This window comes from Staurois parvus, unplaced genomic scaffold, assembly GCF_062004578.1.
Source record: "Staurois parvus isolate SC_StPar_1 unplaced genomic scaffold, SC_StPar_1.0 ptg001837l, whole genome shotgun sequence".
Classification (NCBI taxonomy): Eukaryota; Metazoa; Chordata; class Amphibia; order Anura; family Ranidae; genus Staurois; species Staurois parvus.
The window spans coordinates 43,624-70,073 of NW_028319633.1; the positions used below are offsets into that span (position 1 = coordinate 43,624).

Consider the following 26,450-nt stretch of genomic DNA (forward strand, 5'->3'; position numbering starts at 1 on the left):
AGTGGGAGGAATAGTGCCCCATCGTTGGTGTCAGTGGGAGGAATAGTGTCCCATCGTTGGTATCAGTGGAAGGAATAGTGCCCCACCATTGGTGTCAGTGGGAAGAATAGTGCCCCACCATTGGTGTCAGTGGGAAGAATAGTGCCCCATCATTGGTGTCAGTGGGAGGAATAGTGCCCCATCATTGGTGTCAGTGGGAGGAATAGTGCCCCATCATTGGTGTCAGTGGGAGGAATAGTGCCCCATCATTGGTGTCAGTGGGAGGAATAGTGCCCCATCGTTGGTGTCAGTGACAGGAATAGTGTCCCATCGTTGGTATCAGTGGAAGGAATAGTGCCCCACCATTGGTGTCAGTGGGAGGAATAGTGCCCCATCATTGGTGTCAGTGGGAGGAATAGTGCCCCACCATTGGTGTCAGTGGGAAGAATAGTGCCCCGTCATTGGTGTCAGTGGGAGGAATAGTGCCCCATCATTGGTGTCAGTGGGAGGAATAGTGCCCCATCATTGGTGTCAGTGGGAGGAATAGTGCCCCACCATTGGTGTCAGTGGGAAGAATAGTGCCCCGTCATTGGTGTCAGTGGGAGGAATAGTGCCCCATCATTGGTGTCAGTGGGAGGAATAGTGCCCCATCATTGGTGTCAGTGGGAGGAACAGTACCCGAAGGACCAGATGGGGTCTCCAAACTACGGCCTAATGGTGGGGAAACCTCATTATTGTCAGAACACAGTAGCTCAGTGGGGAGGATTCCCCCATCTGCATCAAATGTGTGGGTGGAGGAACCGGATTTTTGTTTTGTTTTTTTGCAACCAACTGATTGAATTAAAAAAAAAATTGGCTGTTTTACAGTGGTAAAGGGGACTCTGATGGGGACTCTGAAGGGGACTCTGATGGGGACTGTGGTGTAATATATATATAATATTCCAGTCGATAAGTCCATTTTAAAGTAAAAAAAAAAAATATATATATATATATATATATAATCTCAGACCACAGAAATTAAAATTTTTTATTTTTCCAATATACCAGCCTCCAAAAGTCCCCAGGAGATTCAGTATCAACCTCCTCCTGGTATGACAAGCCGGCCCCCGAGGACCAGGCCCAGTGTAAGCCCCTCCCCTTTCACAGGACTCTTGTCTGCCTCCGCCCAGGCACAGATTCACGTGGAAGAGACTAAGGACAGGGAGAGCGGTTGACGCGGACGTAGGAGGACAGAACTTGATGTCCAAATTTTAGTGGCAGCTGTCTGTCGATTGGGGTTTGCTCGGGGGATGGGCGGGGGAGGGATGGGACTGGCCAAGTATTCTGAACCTACTGGAGGCCATGATTGTCTCTCTTCTGCCTGCACTATGGGCACTAAAGTCTTCCGTTAGATTTGTGGCGCTCTTACCTTCCTACGCGAAAAAATAAAAAAGGGTGGGGGGGGGGGGGACTGCTCCTTTACGTGTGACCTGTAAGTCTCATGAGAACCTCCTCTCCGCAGGAAACGGATCACCATGACGCAGAGCTGCGATCTACAAGTGTCGGGAATTCCCGCGGGTCGGTATGAAGATGACCTGGTACTAGACAAGCTTTTCCTGCACTTCCTGCGGCGCAAGAATGGAGGAAACGGCGAAGTCCGTATACTGTACCCCACGGGGGAAAAGGGTGTGGCCACTCTGACCTTTGACCTGGTAGGAGGTAAGTGAGTCTTAACACCCCCCCCCTCCTCCTCCTCCCTTCTGCCCCAAGTAGACTGGTGGGCTTTCTTCACTTTCTGTCTAGCAGTTGAGGGGGAGGGGAGTCACTAATCACTCTGTATGCCCACTGTGTGCCCCGGGTTGTGTTGATGCATGAGCATTCCCGAAGAGAGACACCCCCTGGCAGGAACAAAGGGTTTCCAACATGGTCCTCCTAGCCAATAGGCCTGACAGACCCCTTTCCTTATAGCTAGCTGAAGCTGACCACCAAGTACTAGGTCAGGGAGCTCTCCCAAAGAGACACCCTCTGGCAGGAGTAAAGGGTTTCCAACATGGTCCACCTAGCCAAAAGGCCTGGTGGACCTCTTTCCGTGTGGCTAGCCGAAGCCACCCACCAAGTTCTTGGTCAGGGGGATCTCTTGAAGAGAGACACCCCCTGGCAGGGACAAAGGGTTTCCAACATGGTCCACCTAGCCAAAAGGCCTGGCGGACCTCTTTCCATGTGGCTAGCCGAAGCCAACCACCAAGTACTTGGTCGGGGATCTCCTGAAGAGAGACACCCCCTGGCAGGGAAAAAGGGTTTCCAACATGGTCCACCTAGCCAAAAAGCCTGGAGGACCCCTTTCCTTATGGCTAGCCGAAGCCAACCACCAAGTACTAGGTCAGGGAGCTCTCCCAAAGAGACACCCTCTGGCAGGAACAAAGGGTTTCCAACATGGTCCACCTAGCCAAAAGGCCTGGCAGACCCCTTTCCTTGTGACTAGCCAAAGCCAACCACCAAGTACTAGGTCAGGGAGCTCTCCCGAAGAGAACAGGGGAGGAAGGAACCTAATGGCCATGCATCCTCCCCCTAGACTTCAGGGCAGGCCCGAGGACCCACACCCTCCATCATAGTGAGAAAAAAAACACACAAAAGTGAAAGGCGAGGAAAAATTAAAAATAAATCAGTGGCCGTGCAATTGTGCACTGGCAAGAACAGTGACCACGTGCACTTTTCACACTTGGGATCCCACCCCCATGTGCTACTAAGATCTCCACAGACTCTCTGCCTCCCCGGCCACCTGGCCAGACAAGGTAGACCCATTCAAATCAGGAGGAACTGGGCACCATTAGTTACATCTACTGATGATCCATATAAATAGCAATACACCTAAACAGCCCCACCCTTGCCAAACTTGGCATTGGACCAATGGATTGGCCAAGCTATGTATAAAATAACCTCTGCTGAATACCGGCACAGATCTGTGGTGAATCCATCAATAAAATCCATGTTTCCATCTTACTGGTGGAGTTTTGATATTATTGCAGTTCGGTTCCGCATTATGGCCACTGGAAGATCATAGCAAATCAATGTGTTTGGTAAAATACCGCCAAAATTCATGCTTGTGGCATTCGTACAACTTTTTTTTTTTTTTTTTTTTTACACATAGACCCCAGAGTGTCACATCTCTATCATAATGACTTGATGCTATGGTATTGTCTCCGCAGTGGCAGACCAGGTCCTGGCCAAAAAGCACCAACTGGAGATAGAAGGGAACATGTATCCGATTGAAGTCAGACGCCCTCAGCGCCAGAGGACTCAGGTAGGTACTGGATTGTCATAGGTCACCAGAACATCATTGGGTAACAAGATACAGGATTCAGATTAGTTTGGGGATGTGGGGCAGAGCTAAAGTCCATGGCATGCACCACCACTATAGCCATGATCAGCAGGTACCCTGTCACTTGGCCACCACATTGCTGATTAGGAATATGGGATAGTGCTTGCCTCCCATTGTTTACATGGAACAAGGTCACCTCCAATTTGCCTCTAATTGTTCGTGCTCCTCATGTCCTGGGAGCTGGCAAAGAAGCAGAAACAAGCTGCTGCCCCTGAGACATCCTCCTTGACAGTGGTAGAGTGCACATAAAAGAGCCAGCTATAGACGGGCAGGTTTTGAAACCCTGTGACACTGGATGGCCCAGGGATTTTGAATACTTGACTTCACACTTATATGAGTTGGTTGGACCTCCCATTCCAAAACCACGACCATTAATATGGAGTTGTGGCTATAACATCCTCCATTCTTCTGCTCTAAGGCTTTCCTCAAGATTTTCTAGGGTGTCTGTGGGAATTTGTGTCTATTTAGGAGGTCAGGTACTGATGTTGGATGAAAAGACCTGGCTCATATATTGGGCCTCATACTAGGTGCCAAAAAAAAAGACCTGGCTTGCAATCGGCATTCCAGTTCATCCCAACGGTGTTCAGTAGGGTTGAGGTCATGGCTTTGTGTAGGACATTTGAGTTCCTCCACACTAAACTGGTCAAACCATGTCTTTATGGAGCTGCCTCGTAATCAGGGTTCCATTTCATCCCAAAGGTGTTCAGTAGGGTTGAGGTCAGGGCTCTGGTGTAAAGAAACTGGAGTGTCCTGCACAGAGCCCTGACCTCAACCCTACTGAACACCTTTGGGATGAAATGGAACCTGATTATGAGGCAGCTCCATAAAGACATGGTTTGACCAGTTTGGTGTAAAGAAAACTGGTGTAAAGAAACTGGAGTGTCCTGCACAAACTGGTCAAACCATGTCTTTAGGGAGCTGGCTTTGTACACGGGCACAGTCATGGTGGTGCAGAAAAGGATCTTCCCCAAACTGTTACCATAGGTTGCACTGTTGGATAAAAGCCAAAGAAAATCAAAAACCAGGACCAATATTATGGAGTTGCCCCCTTTGTGGCGATAACATTCTCCACTCTTTTGGGAAGGTTTTCCACGAGATTTTTGAAAGGTGTCTGTGGGAATTTGTGCCCATTTGTGAGGTCAGGTACTGATGTTGGCTGAAAAGACCTGATTCACAATCAGCATTCTAATTAATCCCAAAGGTGTTCAGTAGGGTTGAGATCTGAGCAGGACACTTGAGTTCCTCCACCCCAAACCAGGCAAACCATGTCTTTATGGGGCTGGCACCACTCTTATGGGAAGACATCCCACAAAATTTTGGAGTGTGTCTATAGGATTTTGTGTCCATTGAGCCAAAAGAACATTTTCGAGGTCAGGTACTGATTTTGGATGAGAAGACCTGACTCACCATTATTGCTCCGATTCATTCCAAAAGGTGTTAAGTAGGGTTGAAGTCAGGGTTCTGAGCAGGACACTCGAGTTCCTCCACCCCAAACTGGGCAAACCATGTCTTTATGGAGCTGGCACCACTCTTATGTTGAGGCATCCCACAAAATTTTGGAGTGTGTCTATGGGATTTTGTGTCCATTGAGCCAAACGAACATTTTCGAGGTCAGGTACTGATGTTTGATGAGAAGACCTGGATTACCATTAGTCCTCAGATTCATTCCAAAGGTGTTTAGTAGGGTTGAGGTCAGGGTTCTGTGCAGGACACCCAAGTTCCTCCACACCAAACAGGTCAAAGCATGTCTTTATGGAGCTGACTTCGGACATAGGGGCACTGTCCTGGTGGAAAAGACAAGGGTCTTCCCCAAACTGCTACCACAAGGTTGAAAGAACCCAATTATCTACAATGTAGGATTAACAGCACCCTTCACTGGAAACACGTAAACTCCATCATTTGGAAGAGGGGTGGGTCTGCATAATTTTGATCATATAGTAGGTGTGATGGTCAGGTGTGCACAAACCTTTGACCTTAGTTTACATTTGGATATAAAAAAAATATACTTTCCCTTAGTTTCCATGAAACCTAACCCTTAGATCACCTAATCCTAACACTTAACTAATATATGCTTACCAACATTTCAGTCCCAACACAGGTAACCTTGTGGGTAGGTAAAGCATAGTGTGGCAACAGTAAAGACAAATTTCGGTTGCAATAAAGCTTGGAACTTGCATTGAAGGAGCGCCACTTAGGGGAAACACAGTTCAGTTCAAATGCAGAGATGCAGTGAAGAGAGATGCACCGACGGCGTCTGTTTCAGAAAGTGAAGTGCGGCCTAGCAGGTCCGGTCCCAAAAGTCAGGCTTCCTTGAGGATAGAGAATCCCTAGCCTGTCCCTACTCATCAGGAACCTTTCCCTGCCGATAGTCACTTTCCCTGTCAGACGGGGTCTCTCTCCCCACTCTACCCACTTTGCAAAAAAGCGTGCCAAAACCTGGGGGCGCAGATCTTATAAGGATCCTGCTGACCCAAGATGGCCACCAAGAGTCACATGGATGCAGCGTAGCCAAAAGGAACGCTGCTCCATGACCCAGGAAACCATAGACAAAACAGGTTTCCCTTGACTTCTTCAGGTTTTGGTACCACTAGTTTGAGGGCCACCTACAGTGAAGAACGCAGTCTGCATCTGCCTACAACCTCACCCACCCAGTTACTGCATGGCCTGTCCAGACCCTCCCACCTACCACGGTGGCCTAGCAAAACTCAGCCTCTAATTATGAGGGACCTGCCCAACATGGCCCCCAATCGCTGTAATGAACACCTTAGTGCATTTGTAATGGACCGCCTGACAGCACCTCTATCAATCCCCTGGCAGAGCCTCCCCAGAGTGCGGAGTCTAAGCACCGGAGCACTTGTTCACCAGGGCCCCTGATGGTGGGGATGGACTTGGAGCGCTCCGGTACCAGGTCACAACTGCTAGGTATCTCCAACAGGGGTAGAGGAGTCTGACAGGAGCTCCAGGGGGCTAAGAGTCTGATGTGAGGGAGCCTAGTGATCCCTGTGGGATGGATGGATGAGCTAAATCAGAGTCATACAGGCCGGGTCGGTAACTAGCGGGTCGGTGAGGTACAAAACGGTAGGCAAAGGATAGTCGGGTCACACGCAGGGTCAATACCAAAAGATCAGATTTAAAGGGGAACATCCAGGAGCAGAGTCAGGCAGGCCAAGGGTCAGGACAGGAGAAGGCAGCAAGGTCAAACAATCCAGATCAAGATACTCACAACACAGGTAACAGGATACAAAGACCATTCGGCAACAAGTGTTTGTGCAGAGCTGGTTTAAATAGCCCACCCTGCACCTGACAGGCGCAGCCCAGGTCCTAGTGCCTGCCCAGTACTGCCAAGACGACGGGTGCGCCTGGGTCCTAGTGCCCTGCCACCTACACGTCTCGGCAGACACCTACGCCTGTGCAGACGCATGCGTCGCGATGGTCCCTGACAGCATTGCTGCACTTGCACAGTATCTCAAACGGGTGATACTGTGATTCTGGGACAGAGCCCGGGACACCGCATCTTCGGGACTGAGGTTCAATGGTTTAGGACTGTCCCAGAAAATCCAATGATTCCCATAACTAAACGACCTAGCTACAGTCTAATTAGACAGTCCATGTCTGCTCAGGTGATATAAATAGGAGGGTCCACCATCTGATGCACCAAGGTGCAGACAGGGAATCCCTTTTATCATCTGTCTTCCTGATCTGGCCATCTGTACAATAGAGGTGTGGACTGATATAGGAAACATTCCTGCTCAGGGAATTGGGGTGTTCTGTAGTCCTGTCTGAGGGTGACAACACTGCTCCTTCATACAGAACAAGTTGTCACTGTGACACAGGATGTGTGTTACTAACAGGATCACCGGGGGGGGGGGGAGCCTAAAGAAAAAAAGAAATGCGGCTACCACATCTAAGGACTAGTTGGCTCAAATATGTTACATTTCTGTTCTTGGGTTTAGATACGCTTTAATTCACTTCTGTATTCCCTTTTATAAAACACGCAATACTTGTTTTCATTCATTACATAGACCAGACTGCAAACGTACCTGTTACGAAACCGGGCCCCGACTGCGCTAGGGTATTTCCGTTAGACTCCCGCTTCCCTGTCCAGACACAGATCCACGGACACCACCGCTTACCATACAAGACAAGACACACTAGACATGTATAAAAGACAGGAAATGGACTGCTTTATTTTACCACAGACACAAGATATATATACAGGGCGGGGAAATACATTTAGTAACAGGAAACACATCAGCAGGCCGTCCCATCAGGGGGAAGGGCTGCCGGAAACACCCCCCACTAAACCAAGACAGACAATAGAACAATGGGATACACCACTTGGCAGTAGACAATACAGGAACACATACATCCCATAATAGTTTGCTGGCAAGCAAGACACAATAGAACAATGGAACAACCACCTGGCAGTAAACAATGAACAACCCCCCACACCCCACCTATACATGTCAACACAATACTAGGACAGACCACCCTGTGCCCCTAACAGCAGGCACAGGGTGGCTTACACATAGGAGGAATATGGGGAGATGATACAGGGGTCCCCCCACCCTCAAAAGTCTCTCCCATCACAGTACCTCATCCCTGATATCATATGAAGAACCACAAAAAACTAGTGTGACTTTACTGGGAAAACGGACAACCTCTTATTACTGTATAAACCACCTTTATTGAAACATATCTTCCAAAAATTTACCAAAAAAAACTAATCAGCCCAATAAATTACAGCATTTTATGTATTGTGACATCCAAGTCCTCCAATAGGCCGACGCGTTTCACTTATTAGCTTCCTCAGGACCCCGAAAAAGTTGGAGGCAAAGAAATCCAATGCCCTAGCTGGAAGATACAGAAATGCACATATAGCTACATAGTTAGTCTGGCTGAAAAAAGACAAAAGTCCATCTGGTTCAACCATAGAAAAAAAAAAAAGTTATAATCCTACACCCACAGCTGATCCAGAGGAAGGCAAAAAAACTAGCAAAGTACGATCCAATTTGCTCCTGCTGGGAAAAAAATTCCTTCCTGATCCCCCGGATCGGATATTCCCGGGATCAACTTTCCCTATAAATGTTATATTCTGTGTATCCAAGAAAGAATCCAGGACTTTCCTACAGCAATCCACTGAGCTGGCCACAACCAACTCTGGAGGGAGTCTATTCCACATTTTACAATTGCGATTATTACAGAATTTTTACAACGGAAAACCTTCTCCACAGACTCAGCATGAGCGGTAATAAAGGGCCCATCGGTCAAAGTGGTCATGGATGAACATCCGCGCACACGGCCACCTCCCCTCGTACCCTTACTAGCCATTCATTTCTGGTTGTTTCTGAAGGTACCAAAAAAGTTATTTATGTTCCATCCTAAGACAGAAAAAAGGGGGCGGGGGGGGGGGAGAAAGGGAAACAAGAAATATTCTGTCTTAGGATGGAACATCACCGTTTGGTCTGTTTACGGGGCCTAATTTTGTGGGGTACGAGGGGAGGTGGCCGTGTGCGCGGATGTTCATCCATGACCACTTTGACCGATGGGCCCTTTATTACCGCTCCTGTTGACACGTGAGTCTGTGGAGAAGGTTTTTCGTCTTTGCCTCTTGGTCAGATAACATGCAACAACAAATAATTATCACAATTTGTACTTTCTGAGGCTTGGTATTACCCTTGTCCCCACCTTCGTCTGCCATCCTAGGTACTGGCCCACCAGGGCCATTATGGGAAATACAGCCCTATCCTTCCTGTCCTTTACCTTGCAGACCAGCCACTCCCACTACAAGCCTGGTTTTGCGTTCAGCTTGTGTTTTCACCATATTTATGTAATAATAATAATGACTGAATTATCACAATTTGTACTTTCTGAAGCTTGGTAATTCCCTCGTCCCCACCTTCGTCTGCCATCCTAGGTACCGGCCCACCAGGGCCATTATGGGAAATACAGCCCTCCCCTTCCAGTCCTTTACCTTGCAGACCAGCCACTCCCACTACAAGCCTGGTTTTGCGTTCAGCTTGTGTTTTCACCATATTTTATGTAATAATAATGACTGAATTAAGACCATGAAGAACCACAAAAAACTAGTGGGGCTTTACTGGTACAGAAAATGGACAACCCTCATATTACTGTATAAAACATCTTCCATCTTCCAAAAATGTACCATAAAAACAGTATTTGGCTAGACAGCCCAATAAATAACAGCATTTTATGTATTTTGACATCTAAGTCCTCCAATAGGTCGACGTGTTTCGCTTATTAGCTTCCTCAGAACTCCGAAAAAGTTGGAGGCAAATAAATCCGATGCCCTAGCTAGAAGATACATATATACAACATTAATCGCACAAATGTGATTATTACAGAATTTTTACAATGAAAAACCTTCTCCACTGACTTGCTTGTCAACATGAGCGGTAATAAAGGGCCCATCGGTCAAAGAGGTCATGGATGAACATCCGCGCACACGGCCACCTCCCCTCGTACCCCACAAAATTATGCCCTATAAACGGACCAAACGGTGATGTTCCATCCTAAGACAGAAAAAGGGGGAGGAGGGGAAACAAGAAAAATTCTGTCTTAGGATGGAACATCACCGTTTGGTCTGTTTACAGGGTGTAATTTTGTGGGGTACGAGGGGAGGTGGCCGTGTGCGCGGATGTTCATCCATGACCACTTTGACCGATGGGCCCTTTATTACCGCTCCTGTTGACACGTGAGTCTGTGGAGAAGGTTTTTCCTCTTTGCCTCTTGGTCAGATAACATGCAACAACAAATAATTATCACAATTTGTACTTTCTGAGGCTTGGTATTACCCTCGTCCCCACCTTCGTCTGCCACCCTAGGTACCGGCCCACCAGGGCCATTATGGGAAATACAGCCCTATCCTTCCTGTCCTTTACCTTGCAGACCAGCCACTCCCACTACAAGCCTGGTTTTGCGTTCAGCTTGTGTTTTCACCATATTTATGTAATAATAATAATGACTGAATTATCACAATTTGTACTTTCTGAGGCTTGGTATTACCCCCGCCTCCACCTTCGTCTGCCATCCTAGGTACTGGCCCACCAGGGCCATTATGGGAAATACAGCCCTCCCCTTCCAGTCCTTTACCTTGCAGACCAGCCACTCCCACTACAAGCCTGATTTTGCGTTCAGCTTGTGTTTTCACCATATTTTATGTAATAATAATGACTGAATTAAGACCATGAAGAACCACAAAAAACTAGTGGGGCTTTACTGGTACAGAAAATGGACAACCCTCATATTACTGTATAAAACATCTTCCATCTTCCAAAAATGTACCATAAAAACAGTATTTGGCTAGACAGCCCAATAAATAATAGCATTTTATGTATTTTGACATCTAAGTCCTCCAATAGGTCGACGTGTTTCACTTATTAGCTTCCTCAGAACTCCGAAAAAGTTGGAGGCAAATAAATCCGATGCCCTAGCTAGAAGATACATATATACGACATTAATCGCACAAATGTGATTATTACAGAATTTTTACAATGAAAAACCTTCTCCACTGACTTGCTTGTCAACAGGAGCGGTAATAAAGGGCACAGCGGTCAAAGTGGTCATGGATGAACATCCGCGCACACGGCCACCTCCCCTCGTACTCCACAAAATTATGCCCTATAAACGGACCAAACGGTGATGTTCCATCCTAAGACAGAAAAAGGGGAGGAGGGGGAGAGAAAGAAAACAAAAAACATTCTGTCTTGGGATGGAACATCACTGTTTGGTCTGTTTATAGGGCGTAATTTTATGGAGTACGAGGGGAGGTGGCCGTGTGCGCGGATGTTCATCCATGACCACTTTGACCGATGGGCCCTTTATTACCGCTCATGTTGACACCATGAGTCTGTGGAGAAGGTTTTTCGTCTTTGCCTCTTGGTCAGATAACATGCAACAACAAATAATTATCACAATTTCTTTCTGAGGCTTGGTATTGCCCTCATCCCCACCTTCGTCTGCCATCCTAGGTACCGGCCCACCAGGGCCATTATGGGAAATACAGCCCTCCCCTTCCTGTCCTTTACCTTGCAGACCAGCCACTCCCACTACAAGCCTGGTTTTGCGTTCAGCTTGTGTTTTCACCATATTTATGTAATAATAATAATAATAATAATGACTGAATTATCACAATTTGTACTTTCTGAGGCTTGGTATTACCCCCGCCCCCACCTTCGTCTGCCATCCTAGGTACTGGCCCACCAGGGCCATTATGGGAAATACAGCCCTCCCCTTCCTGTCCTTTACCTCGCAGACCAGCCACTCCCACTACAAGCCTGGTTTTGCATTCAGCTTGTGTTTGCACCATATTTTATGTAATAATAATGACTGAATTAAGACCATGAAGAACCACAAAAAACTAGTGGGGCTTTACTGGTACAGAAAATGGACAACCCTCATATTACTGTATAAAACATCTTCCATCTTCCAAAAATGTACCAGGAAAAACAGTATTTGGCTAGACAGCCCAATAAACAGCATTTTATGTAATGTGACATCTAAGTCCTCCAATAGGTCGACGCGTTTATCTTATTAGCTTCCTCAGGACCCCGAAAAAGTTGGAGACGAAAAACCTTCTCCACAGACTCGCGTGTCAACATGAGCGGTAATAAAGGGTCAAAGTGGTCATGGATGAACATCCGCGCACACGGCCACCTCCCCTCGTACCCCACAAAATTAGGCCCTATAAACGGACCAAACGGTGATGTTCCATCCTAAGACAGAATTTTTCTTGGTTCCCTTTCTCTCCCCCCCTTTTTCTGTCTTGGGATGGAACATCACCGTTTGGTCTGTTTACAGGGCCTAATTTTGTGGGGTACGAGGGGAGGTGGCCGTGTGCGCGGATGTTCATCCATGACCACTTTGACCGCTGTGCCCTTTATTACCACTCATGTTGACACGTGAGTCTGTGGAGAAGGTTTTTCATTGTAAAAATTCTGTAATAATCACATTTGTGCGATTAATGTTGTATATATGTATCTTCCAGCTAGGGCATTGGATTTATTTTCCTCCAACTTTTTCGGGGTTCTGAGGAAGCTAATAAGCGAAACGCGTCGACCTATTGGAGGACTTTGATGTCACATTACATAAAATGCTGTTATTTATTGGGCTGTCTAGCCAAATACTGTTTTTATGGTACATTTTGGAAGATGGAAGATGTTTTATACAGTAATATGAGAGTTTTCCAATTTCTGTACCAGTAAAGCCCCACTAGTTTTTTGTGGTTCTTCATTGTTTTAATTCAGTCATTATTATTACATAAAATATGGTGAAAACACAAGCTGAAACCAAAATCAGGCTTGTAGTGGGAGTGGCTGGTCTGCAAGGTAAAGGATAAGAACGGGAGGGCTGTATTTCCCATAATGGCCCTCGTGGGCCAGTACCTAGGGTGGCAGACGATGGTGGGGACAGGGGTAATACCAAGCCTCAGAAAGTACAAATTGTGATAATTCAGTCATTATTATTATATAAAATATGGTGAAACACAAGCTGAACGCAAAATCAGGCTTGTAGTGGGAGTGGCTAGTCTGGACAGGGAGGGGAGGGTTGTATTTCCCATAATGGCCCTTGTGGGCCGGTACCTAGGGTGGCAGACAAAGGTGGGGGCGGGGGTAGCCTCACAAATTGTTATAATTATTTGTTGTTGCATGTTATCTGACCACCTCTGTTTTAATTCAGTAAGAGAACAGTAGGGGGTGTACCAGGGGCGGACTGACAACTCATGGAGCCCCCAGGCAATATGGGATCATGGGGCCCCTGTGTCCTCGCCCACACTCAAACCACACCCAAAAAAGCCTATGAAAGGTACCAGCGGTATCTCATGGGGCCCCCTACTGACCCCGGGCCCTCGGGCAGTGCCCGAGTTTCCGAATGGTCAGTCCGCCCCTGGGGTGTACAAGAGGTTTCAGGGGAGGGGAGTCACAAGACTCTTTTTAGTACAGAAAACATGAAACCACCTCTACTTTCTCTTTAGTTTAAACAGCCATGTGACACAAGGGGAGGAGCTTTTACACAAGGGGAGGAGCTTTTACACAGGGGCATAACCCTTCGGGGGGTGCCTAGGCAGTTGGATATCTACATACAGCCCTAAAAAAAACAGAAATAAGTTGGCTAAGGTCAAGGATCGCCCAGGGTGGGTGTCGCCACTGTGGAAATGTTCAATGGCAATTCGGAGAGCAAGCAAGAGGCGGGGCCGTGGCACAGAAAGATTACAGGATATAAAAATTGACATTAGTATACAGCCATGTAGAGGAGTAAGATGGGGGGAGGGGGGGGGTCATTGCACTATTTTGCAGATATTTCTGCTCGTTCTGTGTTCAGTGCATCCAAAAAGTATTCCAAGCGCTTCACTTTTGCCACATTTTCTTGTGTTACGGCCTTATTCCAAAATGGATTAAATTAATTTTTTTCCTCAACATTCTACAAACAATGCCCCATAATGACAACGTGAAAGAAGTTTGTTTTGAAATCTTTGCAATTTATTAAAAATAAAAATAAAATAAAAAAACACATAAGTATTCCCAGCCTTTGCTCCATACTTGGTTGAAGCCCCTTTAGCACCAATTCCAGCCTCAAGTCGTTTTGAGTATGAGGCTACAGGTTTGGCACACCGATTTTTAGGCGATTTCTCCCATTCTTCTTTGCAGGACCTCTCCAGCTCCATCAGGTTGGATGGGGAGCTTCGGTGCACCGCCATTTTCAGATCTCTCCAGAGATGTTCAATCGGGTTTAAGTCTGGGCTCTGGCTGGGCCACTCCAGGACGTTCACAGAGTTGGCCCGTAGCCACTCCTTTGTTATGTGGGCCGTGTGCACAGGGTCGTTGTCCTGTTGAAAGATGAACCGTCGCCCCATTCTAAAGGCCAGAGCGATCTGGAACAGGTTTTCATCAAGGATGTCTCTGTACATTGCTAAATTCATCTTTCCTTCGATCCTGACTAGTCTCCCAGTTCCTGCCGATGAAAAACATCCCCACAGCATGATGCCGCCACCACCATGCTTCACTGTAGGGATGGTATTGGCCAGGTGGTGAGCGGTGATTGGTTTCCTCCAGACATGATGCTTGGCATTCAGGCCAAAGACTTCAATCTTGGTTTCATCAGACCAGAGAGTTTGGTTTCTCATGGTCTGAGAATCCCTCAGGTGCCTTTTGGCAAACTCTAGGTGGGCTGCCATTTGCCTTTTACTGAGGAATGGCTTCCGTCTGGCAACTCTACCATACAGGCTTGATTGGTGGAGTGCTGCAGAGATGGTTGTTCTGGAAGGTTCTCCTCTGTCCACAGAGAAACGCTGGAGCTCTTTCAGAGTGACCAACGGTTGCTTGGTCACTTCCCTGGCTAAGGCCCTTCTCCCTCGATCGCTCATTTTGGCCGGGCGGCCCACTCTGGTGGTTCCAAACTTCTTCCATTTACAGATGATGGAGGCCACTGTGCTCAATGGGCTCTTCAATGCTGCAGAATTTTCTCTGTACCCTTCTCCAGATCTGTGCCTTGATACAAACCTGTCTCGGAGGTCAAGAGACAATTCCTTGGTCTTCATGGCTTGGTTGGTGCTCTGACATGCACTGTTACCTGTGGGACCTTCTATAGACAGGTTTATGCCTTCCCTAATCATGGCCAATCAGCTGAATGTCCCACAGGTGGACTCCTATCAACTGAATGTCCCACAGGTGGACTCCAATCAGCTGAATGTCCCACAGGTGGACTCCAATCAGCTGAATGTCCCACAGGTGGACTCCAATCCACTGAATGTCCCACAGGTGGACTCCAATCCACTGAATGTCCCACAGGTGGACTCCAATCAGCTGAATGTCCCACAGGTGGACTCCAATCCACTGAATGTCCCACAGGTGGACTCCAATCCGCTGAATGTCCCACAGGTGGACTCCAATCCGCTGAATGTCCCACAGGTGGACTCCAATCCGCTGAATGTCCCACAGGTGGACTCCAATCCACTGAATGTCCCACAGGTGGACTCCAATCAGCTGAATGTCCCACAGGTGGACTCCAATCAAGTTGTGGAAACATCTCAAGGATGATCAGTGCCAAAAGGATGCACCAGAGCTCAATTTTCAGTGTCATGGCAAAGGCTGGGAATACTTATGTACATTGTTTGTTTTTTATTTAATAAATTGCAAAGATTTCAAAACGAACTTCTTTCACGTTGTCATGATGGGGTATTGTTTGTTGAATGTTGAGGAAAAAAATGAATTTAATCCATTTTGGAATAAGGCCGTAACAGAACAAAATGTGGCAAAAGGTAGGCGCTGGGAATACTTTCTGGGTGCCCTGTATGTGGTTTAACGATGTTTTAAGCTGTTGCGTTCTAAGTGCAATGTTCTTTCCTGCAGTTCTCCATGCCCATCAAGACCATCCTGAGCCTGGAATACTTTTGTGACAAGTCAGACGTCAAGAGGCTTCTCAAGAAACACAACCTTAGAATTTGCAGTGAGGACAGCTCTTCTATTACCATTGAAGGGGAATTCCAGGATCTGAGTCAATGCCGCAATGAACTTTACAAGACAATGAGCAATTCTTCCCATCATGCTGAGAACCGAAAGTCCCGTAAGGACCAGTTTTACCCCAGTGAGTACAGTCCAGATAAGTATCATGTCTGTGGAGAAGAAGGTCATATGCAAAAGTCAACTAGTAAACAGAGTCCAATAGACAGTTTGCCTGCCACATCCTTTCATAAAGCCTCTGACCGACACCTCTCACCTAGGAGGACAATAAAAACATCTGAGCCTCTATCAGCAGAGAATAATAGTTACAGTTCTACTGCAGACAAGAGCAGACCGCCGTACATAAAACCATCTTTAACCCATAAAGGAAGTCCAGTTCCTGGCTCAGTTGGCTCCAGTCAAAGAAAACCCAAGAACACATCTTCAGATGACTCAACCTCCATCAAAAAACACCCCAGGAGCAAATTAGCAGCTAACCTAAACTTTTATCCTGGACCACCCGAGAAAATACTTGCTGATGAAGACCGAAGAACAGGCAGGAACTCACCACTAGCTAGTAATGGAAAAACAGCTGATGTCTTAGGTTTAGCCACACACACTACATTTGCCAGCACACAATTTGGAGAGGACTTGCCTGGATCCAAACAACCCATGGACACTTTTGCATCTGACTCCAGCTCCAGTGAAAGTAAACCCAAAGGCACGATTGTAGATGAATTCATCTCCAACCCAAAGCATCCCAACAGAACTGATAGAGAGAGATCCGATTTCAACCCTGAGCAACCCAAGAACACATCTACACATGGAGTAAACTTAAACCCAAAACATTCCAAGGTGACCATCGAGGATAGCACCAAATTCAGCTCTGAACAACCCAAGAACACATCTACAGATGAACTAAACTCAAACCCAAAACATTCCAAGAGCACCATTGGAGGTGACACCAAATTCAATTCTGGACAACCCAAAAACACATCTGCTGATGAATTAAACTCGAACCCAAAACTTCCCAAGAGCACCATTGGAGATATCAGGGGAATCAATTATGGACAATCTAAGAACACATCTGCAGATGAAATAAACTCAAATACAAAACATTTCAAGAGCACCAAAGAAGACAGTACCAAGTTGAACTCTGGACAGTCCAAGAACACCTCTAGAGAGGAATTAAACCAAAACACAAAACTTCCCAAGAGCACCATTGGAGGTGGTGCCAATTTCGAGCGTGGAAAACCTCACAACTCCTCTCCAGATGAATTAAATTTAAATCCACGAATCCCAGATAATTTGACTGCAAACTCATCTAATCACTCATCCCTCACGGCAGCCGAATGGTCATCTTCTAGTTCTCCTGCTTTTAACTCGTTGGCAAAAAGTAATCCTCAAAGTCATCTGGACCAAAGCCCACTCTCTACAGAGTTCCTTGTGGACCCAGCAGTTCACACCTATGTAAGAGTATTTCTGAAAGACACGATCAAAGGTATTCTGGGTCAGTCTGATGTGGAAATGAAAACAGAGGTCGGTGAGGGCTTTAACAGGGTCATCCTGACCGCCAAATCCCGCCATCTTTCCCAGCACTTTTACAAAGCTGCTCGTGAAATGTCAGACATCTTTATAAAATACCAACGTCTTCTCCGGGTTCAAACCATCGACCTGTCCAATATTTCTGCTGATGGGACCAAAAAACTGCAGTTCTATCTCTATTCATGTGGCATCTGGTCTTCTACAAATAACAAGAGGCTACAAATGATTGGTCCATCCACAGACATCTCTGAGTTCATGGAGAAATGGACATCAGCTGGGGGTGACTTCGGGAGATTTATGCATCTTTTACAGGCAGGAATTTCTGCAGCTTCCTCTCGCCCCCCAGTGGTTGGAATGGACAATGTGCACCAATCTACATCCCAAGACCATAACAGGACACATGAAGTCCACACCCAGAGGGGGAGATCAAGACATCGCAGTGAAGAGTCTGGTGCCAGGGGAGGAAGTAGAGGGCCCGATACAAACAGTCGTAGCAAGACGGCTCCTAATCCACCCTGGAAATAAGTGTGTTTTTTTGTTGGGTTTTTCTTTTGTTTTTTTATAGACTGGCTTACTATTAACAGTACAACTCCAGCCAAAATGTTGTTTTATTTAGTTTTGGACAAAGGACATGTTATTGCTGTTTTTGTGGCCAATGCGGAGATGTTCTATCCTTTCCTGTGTGCTCACTGAGGCAGGAAGTGTAAAAAACCAACAACAGGGCCCAAACAATAATCCAAAAGTTTGTGGGTAAGGATGAGAACACCTATCAGGCTGTATGTATCCCAGTTCCGGAGATCTCCTCTTCCTGATTGGCTACCAGGACAGGAAACAAGATCAAATCTCCCCAACAGAGTTAAGGACGGCAGTGAAATCTTGACCGAGATCATAACCCTTCCCAACTCTAACCAAAACCAAAAATAAGTTGTGGAAGGAAGCCGGGCTTTAAAGGGATGCTGGGACAAAGCCTATCACTTCCATTGGTGACCACCTTCTGAACATTCTAGTGGCTTGGCTGCCATATTGATGCCCTGGGTTATAGACTCTTCCACGTCATCATTCCGCTTTGCCTGTATATGGTCAGTGTTGTACGAGCAGTAACATTGACACTGATAGAATGATAGAAATGAACTTTTTTATACAAATTCCTCCATTTTTGGCAATGTAGGGACCATGTGATTTCTCCGTAAAGCTCTTTTATCTATACTGACCATAAAAATGGGCATTTCACAGAAGCCTGTTCTTGTAAGTCTGGGTTCACACTTGTGCCTCTGCGTTTTATGTTTTCCATGTGCTCCAACTTACATCTATGGGGCCAAAAATTCACCAAAAGAAGCATCTGCACCTTCTTCCAAGTTGTACAAAACTGTGTTGCATAGATGTGAATTGGTCCCCATAGACAATAATGGGATTCCTCTTGCCATGCCTTTGGTGTTCAGCACCCTCGGTTAAGGCAGTCCCGGGGTTCCTCTTGCCATGCTTTTGGTGTTCAGCACCCTCGGTTGGGGCAGTGTCGGGGTTCCTCTTGCCATGCCTTTGGTGTTCAGCACCCTCGGTTGGGGCTGTGCCGGGGTTCCTCTTGCCATGCCTTTGGTGTTCAGCACCCTCGGTTAAGGCAGTCCCGGGGTTCCTCTTGCCATGCTTTTGGTGTTCAGCACCCTCGGTTGGGGCAGTGTCGGGGTTCCTCTTGCCATGCCTTTGGTGTTCAGCACCCTCGGTTGGGGCTGTGCCGGGGTTCCTCTTGCCATGCCTTTGGTGTTCAGCACCCTCGGTTGGGGCTGTGCCGGGGTTCCTCTTGCCATGCCTTTGGTGTTCAGCACCCTCGGTTGGGGCTGTGCCGGGGTTCCTCTTGCCATGCCTTTGGTGTTCAGCACCCTCGGTTGGGGCTGTGCCGGGGTTCCTCTTGCCATGCCTTTGGTGTTCAGCACCCTCGGTTGGGGCAGTGCCGGGGTTCCTCTTGCCATGCTTTTGGTGTTCAGCACCCTCGGTTGGGGCAGTGTCGGGGTTTCTCTTGCCATGCCTTTGGTGTTCAGCACCCTCGGTTGGGGCTGTGCCGGGGTTCCTCTTGCCATGCCTTTGGTGTTCAGCACCCTCGGTTGGGGCAGTGCCGGGGTTCCCCTTGCCATGCCTTTGGTGTTCAGCACCCTCGGTTAGGGCAGTCCTGGGGTTCCTCTTACCATGCTTTTGGTGTTCAGCACCCTTGGTTGGGGCAGTGTCGGGGTTCCTCTTACCATGCTTTTGGTGTTCAGCACCCTCGGTTGGGGCTGTGCCGGGGTTCCTCTTGCCATGCCTTTGGTGTTCAGCACCCTTGGTTGGGGCAGTGCCGGGGTTCCTCTTGCCATGCCTTTGGTGTTCAGCACCCTCGGTTGGGGCAGTGCCGGGGTTCCTCTTGCCATGCCTTTGGTGTTCAGCACCCTCGGTTGGGGCAGTGCCGGGGTTCCTCTTGCCATGCCTTTGGTGTTCAGCACCCTCGGTTGGGGCAGTGCCGGGGTTTTAGTACTGTTTGGTTCTCTTTCAGCAAACCCATTATTGAGCTGATGGTTCATTCGGTAAGTTGGGGTAAGCCAAGTGTTCATGTTGCATTTTTTGTTTTTGTGTTGGTGTTTTTAAGGGGGAGCGTTCTTTTTTTTTTTTAAGTCATTGTGCAAATGTCTCACCTTTTGCACAACCGTTGCACATAGCCCCCATAATACATGTATGAAATGGGATTTTCTATTTATTTCCTTTGAATATGAGCTCCATCTAGGGACCATGATGTGTTATTTTCCTGAAATAATGCAACTTGAAAAACAAATCATCATTATGGCCTCTAGATGAAGCTGATGATCATAGGAAATAACCAGAAAATTATATTTTACACATACTAGATACATTGTGGAATTATTTGTGACGGCTGTGTGAATGTTGGGACGTTCCTACAGTGATTGTTTTTTTTTTTTTTTTTTTTTTTAAAGACCCCTCAGTGTTGGGGAGGTAAATAGAAAATATAGTCTTTTTTTTAATGCAAAGATTATGAATCTGCAAGTTGAAAATTGTGTGCATGCGCAGACCTGCAAACCTGTGTTTTCTTTTGCTTTGTCCATATTTTATGTTCTCCATTTCCAGATCCTGCACTGGGACTGGGAGAAGCCACATTTTTGGTTCAGTGCAGCCAGCAAAGATGAAGCCAAGAGGTCCTAGAGCTTCCCCGGTCCTACACTGTGCTTGGTAGATCTTCCCCGATCCTACACTCTGCCTGGTAGACTTTCCTCGATCCTACACTGTCCCTGGTAGACCTTCTCTGATCCTACACTGTCCCTGGTAGACCTTCTCCGATCCTACACTTTGCCTGGTAGACCTTCTCCGATCCTACACTGTGGCTGGTAGACCTTCTCCGATCCTACACGGTGCCTGGTAGACCTTTTTCGATCCTACACTGTGCCTGGTAGACCTTCTCTGATCCTACACTGTGCCTGGTAGACCTCTGATCCTACACTGTGCCTGGTAGACCTCCGATCCTACACTGTTCCTGGCAGACCTTCTCCGATCCTACACTGTGCCTGGTAGTCCTCTGATCCTACACTGTGCCTGGTAGACCTTCTCCGATCCTACACTGTGCCTGGTAGACCTTCCCCGATCCTACACTGTGCCTCTTAGACCTCTGATCCTACACTGTGGCTGGTAGACCTTCTCCGATCCAGCACTGTAGCTGGTAGACCTTCTCCGATCATACACCGTGCCTGGTAGACCTCTGATCCTACACTGTGCCTGGCAGACCTTCTCCAATCCTACACTGTGCCTGGTAGTCCTCTGATCCTACACTGTGCCTGGTAGACCTTCTCCGATCCTACACTGTGCCTGGTAGACCTTCCCCGATCCTACACTGTGCCTCTTAGACCTCTGATCCTACACTGTGCCTGGTAGACCTTCTCCGATCCTACACTGTGCCTGGTAGACCTTCCCTGATCCTACACTGTGCCTCTTAGACCTCTGATCCTACACTGTGGCTGGTAGATCTTCTCCGATCAAGCACTGTCCCTGGTAGACTTTTTCCGATCATGCACTGTCCCTGGTAGACCTTCTCCGATCCTACACTGTGGCTGGTAGACCTTCTCCGATCCTACACTGTGCCTGGTAGACCTTCTCCGATCCTACACTGTGCCTGGCAGACCTCTGATCCTACACTGTGCCTGGTAGAGCTTCTCCGATCCTACACTGTGCCTCTTAGACCTCTGATCCTACACTGTGGCTGGTAGATCTTCTCCGATCATGCACTGTCCCTGGTAGACCTTCTCCGATCCTACACTGTGGCTGGTAGACCTTCTGGAACAAATTTTGCAGGTCTGAATGCACCATTTTTAAATTGCATTTTCAGAGTGTTTGCTAACAAGAAAAGGAACCATTATGGTGAGATCCTGTATATTGTGTCAGATTATTGTTGTTCTTGGGTTTAAATATACAAAGTTGGGTGGCAATATATCAATATATGTTGGGTGATACTGGGGAGGGCACTGCTGCTTTTATACATATTTGATCATTAATGGCGGGGGGGGGTTGTTTATAAAGAATTGTGGAACATTTTTAATATATATGACAGTGTTCAGCCCGATGTAAATAATTTAAAATTGTACAGTAACATAACAAATATCATTTTTTTTATGTATAGTATGTAGATCTCGATGTACAATGGGGGCAGTTATATTTAATAAACTGACTGGTTCCTGCTAAGTCGTGATGTACGGTGATTGTGCTTTACTGTTCCTTTAATGTAGGCCTACCAATTGATCTTATCTCAACAGTCCTTGCTGACCACCCTGCTACCCCTGAAAGGGAGAATCAACCAATACGGATATTAAATGCATTCCAATTGTTCCTATTTTTTTTTTGTTGTAGCATTCAAGCTATAAAAGACACAAATTAAGGATCTGAATGTGCCCGGGTATCAGCCTCTTGTAGTCCCTGTACAGCAGAGCTCAGACTGGGGTAGGGAGAAGCAGCACAAGAGGCTGTGATAGAGTGCTGCTCAGTGATGTACTATGTGCTAACAACAAACAGGCTGATAGAAGGAGAGAGCAGAGTGATGAGCTGCTCAGTCCACCACTTCTCCTTTTACTGTCCAATGACAGCGTGGGGGAGGGACAAGACCTGGAAGTGTTACTGAACTGAACTGACTAGATGGACAGACGAACAGATCCTTTGGCAGTGTCACCAGGGGCAGACTGACCATTTGGGAACTCAGGCACTGCCCGAGGGCCCGGGGTCAGTAGGGGGCCCCATGAGATGCCCTTGGTACCTTTTATAATTCTACCTCCTTCCTGCCTACCAAACACTTCTACCCCCTTCCTGCCTACCAGGCACTTTTACCCCCTTCCTGCCTACCGGGCACTTCTACCCTCTTCCTGCCTACAGGACACTTCCACCCCCTTCCTGCCCACCGAGTACTTCTACCCCCTTCCTGCCTACAGGGCACTTCTACCCCCTTCCTGCCTACAGGGCACCTCTACCCCCTTCCTGCCCACCGGGCACTTCTACCCCCTTCCTGCCTACAGGGCACTTCTACCCCATTCCTGCCTACTGGGCGCTTCTACCCCCTTCCTGCCTACCAGACGCTTCTACCCCCTTCCTGCCTACCGGGCACTGTCACCCCCTTCCTGCCTACAGGGTGCTTCTACCCCCTTCCTGCCCACCGGACACTTCTACCCCCTTCCTGCCCACCGGACACTTCTACCCCCTTCCCGCCCACCGGGCGCTTCTACCCCCTTCCTGCCTACAGGGCGCTTCTACCCCCTTCCTACCCACCGGACACTTCTACCCCCTTCCTGCCTACCGGGCGCTTCTACCCCCTTCCTGCCTACCGGGCACTTCTACCCCCTTCCTGCCTACCGGACACTTCTACCCCCTTCCTGCCTACAGGGCACTTCTGGGTGTGGTTCAGGCTCTTCTTTGGGTGTGGTTTGAGTGTGGGCTAGGACACAGGGGCCCCATGATCCCCTATTGCCCGGGGCCCCATGAGTTGTCAGTCCGCCCCTGCGCCCTTATGTACAGTGATTCACCCTCTGCCTGGAGTTCAGTTTTCAGTAATAAAGGTGAGCAGCGATCTTTAAAGCCGGCCATACATGGGTCGAAATTCGACCAATTTTTCGTCCTAAAATCAGACCTAAGAATAATCGACCGATTTTCACTCTGTTAGTGGGGTCGATGGCACCGGCCGATTTTTTTTTTTTTGTGGTTCCTCCCCTTTTCGGTGATCGGGCATGTTGGAAAATTCATGAAAAACGTCCAATTTGCGACTCGATGATGGTCAAATCGTACGATCGTTTTTCAGAACAGAATATGCACCATGAGCCGTGACCTGGAAGGAACAGAAGCTTTGCCTGGTATATGGGGGGAACTTTATGACTCGGTCAGCCGATTTTCGAAATCATTGATGGCGACCATCGGATTACCGAGCGAACAACGTTTTCAATTTTCGGATGAAAAATCGTTCGGAATTGGAACCATGTATGACCTGCATTAGTCCTTTTATAAGATGTAACAATTCTAAGCCAATGTTTTCCGAATTTGGCTGCAATAAAGGAAGTCCACTTTAACCCCTCGCCTACTGGGCACTTCTACCCCCTTCCTGCCTACTGGGCACTTCTACCCCCTTCCTGCCCATCGGGCACTTCTACCCCCTTCCTGCCTACCGGACACTTCTACCCCCTTCCTGCCTACAGGACACTTCTACCCCCTTCCTGCCTACAGGACACTTCTACCCCCTTCCTGCCTACCGGACACTTCTACCCCCTTCCTGCCTACCGGGCACTTCTACCCTCTTCCTGCCTACAGGACACTTCCACCCCCTTCCTGCCCACCGAGTACTTCTACCCCCTTCCTGCCTACAGGGCACTTCTACCCCCTTCCTGCCTACAGGGCACCTCTACCCCCTTCCTGCCCACCGGGCACTTCTACCCCCTTCCTGCCTACAGGGCACTTCTACCCCATTCCTGCCTACTGGGCGCTTCTACCCCCTTCCTGCCTACCGGGCGCTTCTACCCCCTTCCTGCCTACCAGACGCTTCTACCCCCTTCCTGCCTACCGGGCACTGTCACCCCCTTCCTGCCTACAGGGTGCTTCTACCCCCTTCCTGCCCACCGGACACTTCTACCCCCTTCCTGCCCACCGGACACTTCTACCCCCTTCCCGCCCACCGGGCGCTTCTACCCCCTTCCTGCCTACAGGGCGCTTCTACCCCCTTCCTACCCACCGGACACTTCTACCCCCTTCCTGCCTACCGGGCGCTTCTACCCCCTTCCTGCCTACCGGGCACTTCTACCCCCTTCCTGCCTACCGGACACTTCTACCCCCTTCCTGCCTACAGGGCACTTCTGGGTGTGGTTCAGGCTCTTCTTTGGGTGTGGTTTGAGTGTGGGCTAGGACACAGGGGCCCCATGATCCCCTATTGCCCGGGGCCCCATGAGTTGTCAGTCCGCCCCTGCGCCCTTATGTACAGTGATTCACCCTCTGCCTGGAGTTCAGTTTTCAGTAATAAAGGTGAGCAGCGATCTTTAAAGCCGGCCATACATGGGTCGAAATTCGACCAATTTTTCGTCCTAAAATCAGACCTAAGAATAATCGACCGATTTTCACTCTGTTAGTGGGGTCGATGGCACCGGCCGATTTTTTTTTTTTTGTGGTTCCTCCCCTTTTCGGTGATCGGGCATGTTGGAAAATTCATGAAAAACGTCCAATTTGCGACTCGATGATGGTCAAATCGTACGATCGTTTTTCAGAACAGAATATGCACCATGAGCCGTGACCTGGAAGGAACAGAAGCTTTGCCTGGTATATGGGGGGAACTTTATGACTCGGTCAGCCGATTTTCGAAATCATTGATGGCGACCATCGGATTACCGAGCGAACAACGTTTTCAATTTTCGAATGAAAAATCGTTCGGAATTGGAACCATGTATGACCTGCATTAGTCCTTTTATAAGATGTAACAATTCTAAGCCAATGTTTTCCGAATTTGGCTGCAATAAAGGAAGTCCACTTTAACCCCTCGCCTACTGGGCACTTCTACCCCCTTCCTGCCTACTGGGCACTTCTACCCCCTTCCTGCCCATCGGGCACTTCTACCCCCTTCCTGCCTACCGGACACTTCTACCCCCTTCCTGCCTACAGGACACTTCTACCCCCTTCCTGCCTACAGGACACTTCTACCCCCTTCCTGCCTACCGGACACTTCTACCCCCTTCCTGCCTACAGGGCACTTCTACCTCCTTCCTGCCTACCAGACACTTCTACCCCCTTCCTACCTACAGGGCGCGTCTACCCCCTTCCTGCCTACCGGGCACTTCTACCCCCTTCCTGCCTACCGGGCACTTCTACCCTCTTCCTGCCTACAGGACACTTCCACCCCCTTCCTGCCCACCGGGTACTTCTACCCCCTTCCTGCCTACAGGGCACTTCTACCCCATTCCTGCCTACCGGGCGCTTCTACCCCCTTCCTGCCTACCGGGCGCTTCTACCCCCTTCCTGCCTACCGGACGCTTCTACCCCCTTCCTGCCTACCGGGCACTGTCACCCCCTTCCTGCCTACAGGGTGCTTCTACCCCCTTCCTGCCCACCGGACACTTCTACCCCCTTCCTGCCTACAGGGCACTTCTACCCCCTTCCTGCCTACCGGGCACTTCTACCCCCTTCCTGCCTACCGGGCACTTCTACCCCCTTCCTGCCCACAGGGCACTTCTACCCCCTTCCTGCCTACCGGGCACTTCTACCCCCTTCCTGCCTACAGGGCACTTCTACTCCCTTCCTGCCTACAGGGCACTTCTACCCCCTTCCTGCCTACAGGGCACTTCTACCCCCTTCCTGCCTACAGGGCACTTCTATCCCCTTCCTGCCTACAGGACACTTCTACCCCCTTCCTGCCTACAGGGCACTTCTACTCCCTTCCTGCCTACAGGACACTTCTACCCCCTTCCTGCCTACAGGGCACTTCTATCCCCTTCCTGCCTACAGGACACTTCTACCCCCTTCCTGCCTACCGGGCACTTCTACCCCCTTCCTGCCCACCGGGCACTTCTACCCCCTTCCTGCCCACCGGACACTTCTATCCTCTTCCTGCCCACCGGGCACTTCTACCCCCT

General features: G+C 48.5%; 1 protein-coding gene across 1 annotated transcript in view; it reads left to right on the top strand.

Moving 5' to 3' along the window:
* The window catches only part of LOC149434100 (uncharacterized), a 70,381-nt gene that overhangs the window by 14,018 nt on the left and 29,913 nt on the right, over positions 1-26,450 (top strand). The window contains exons 2-5 of the mRNA XM_089664104.1: positions 1,481-1,677; positions 3,165-3,259; positions 15,706-17,856; positions 20,446-20,513. Of these exons, the coding sequence (XP_089520230.1) occupies positions 1,494-1,677; positions 3,165-3,259; positions 15,706-17,856; positions 20,446-20,513 (2,498 nt within the window). The 5' untranslated portion in view covers positions 1,481-1,493. The remainder of the gene's footprint in view (positions 1-1,480; positions 1,678-3,164; positions 3,260-15,705; positions 17,857-20,445; positions 20,514-26,450) is intronic.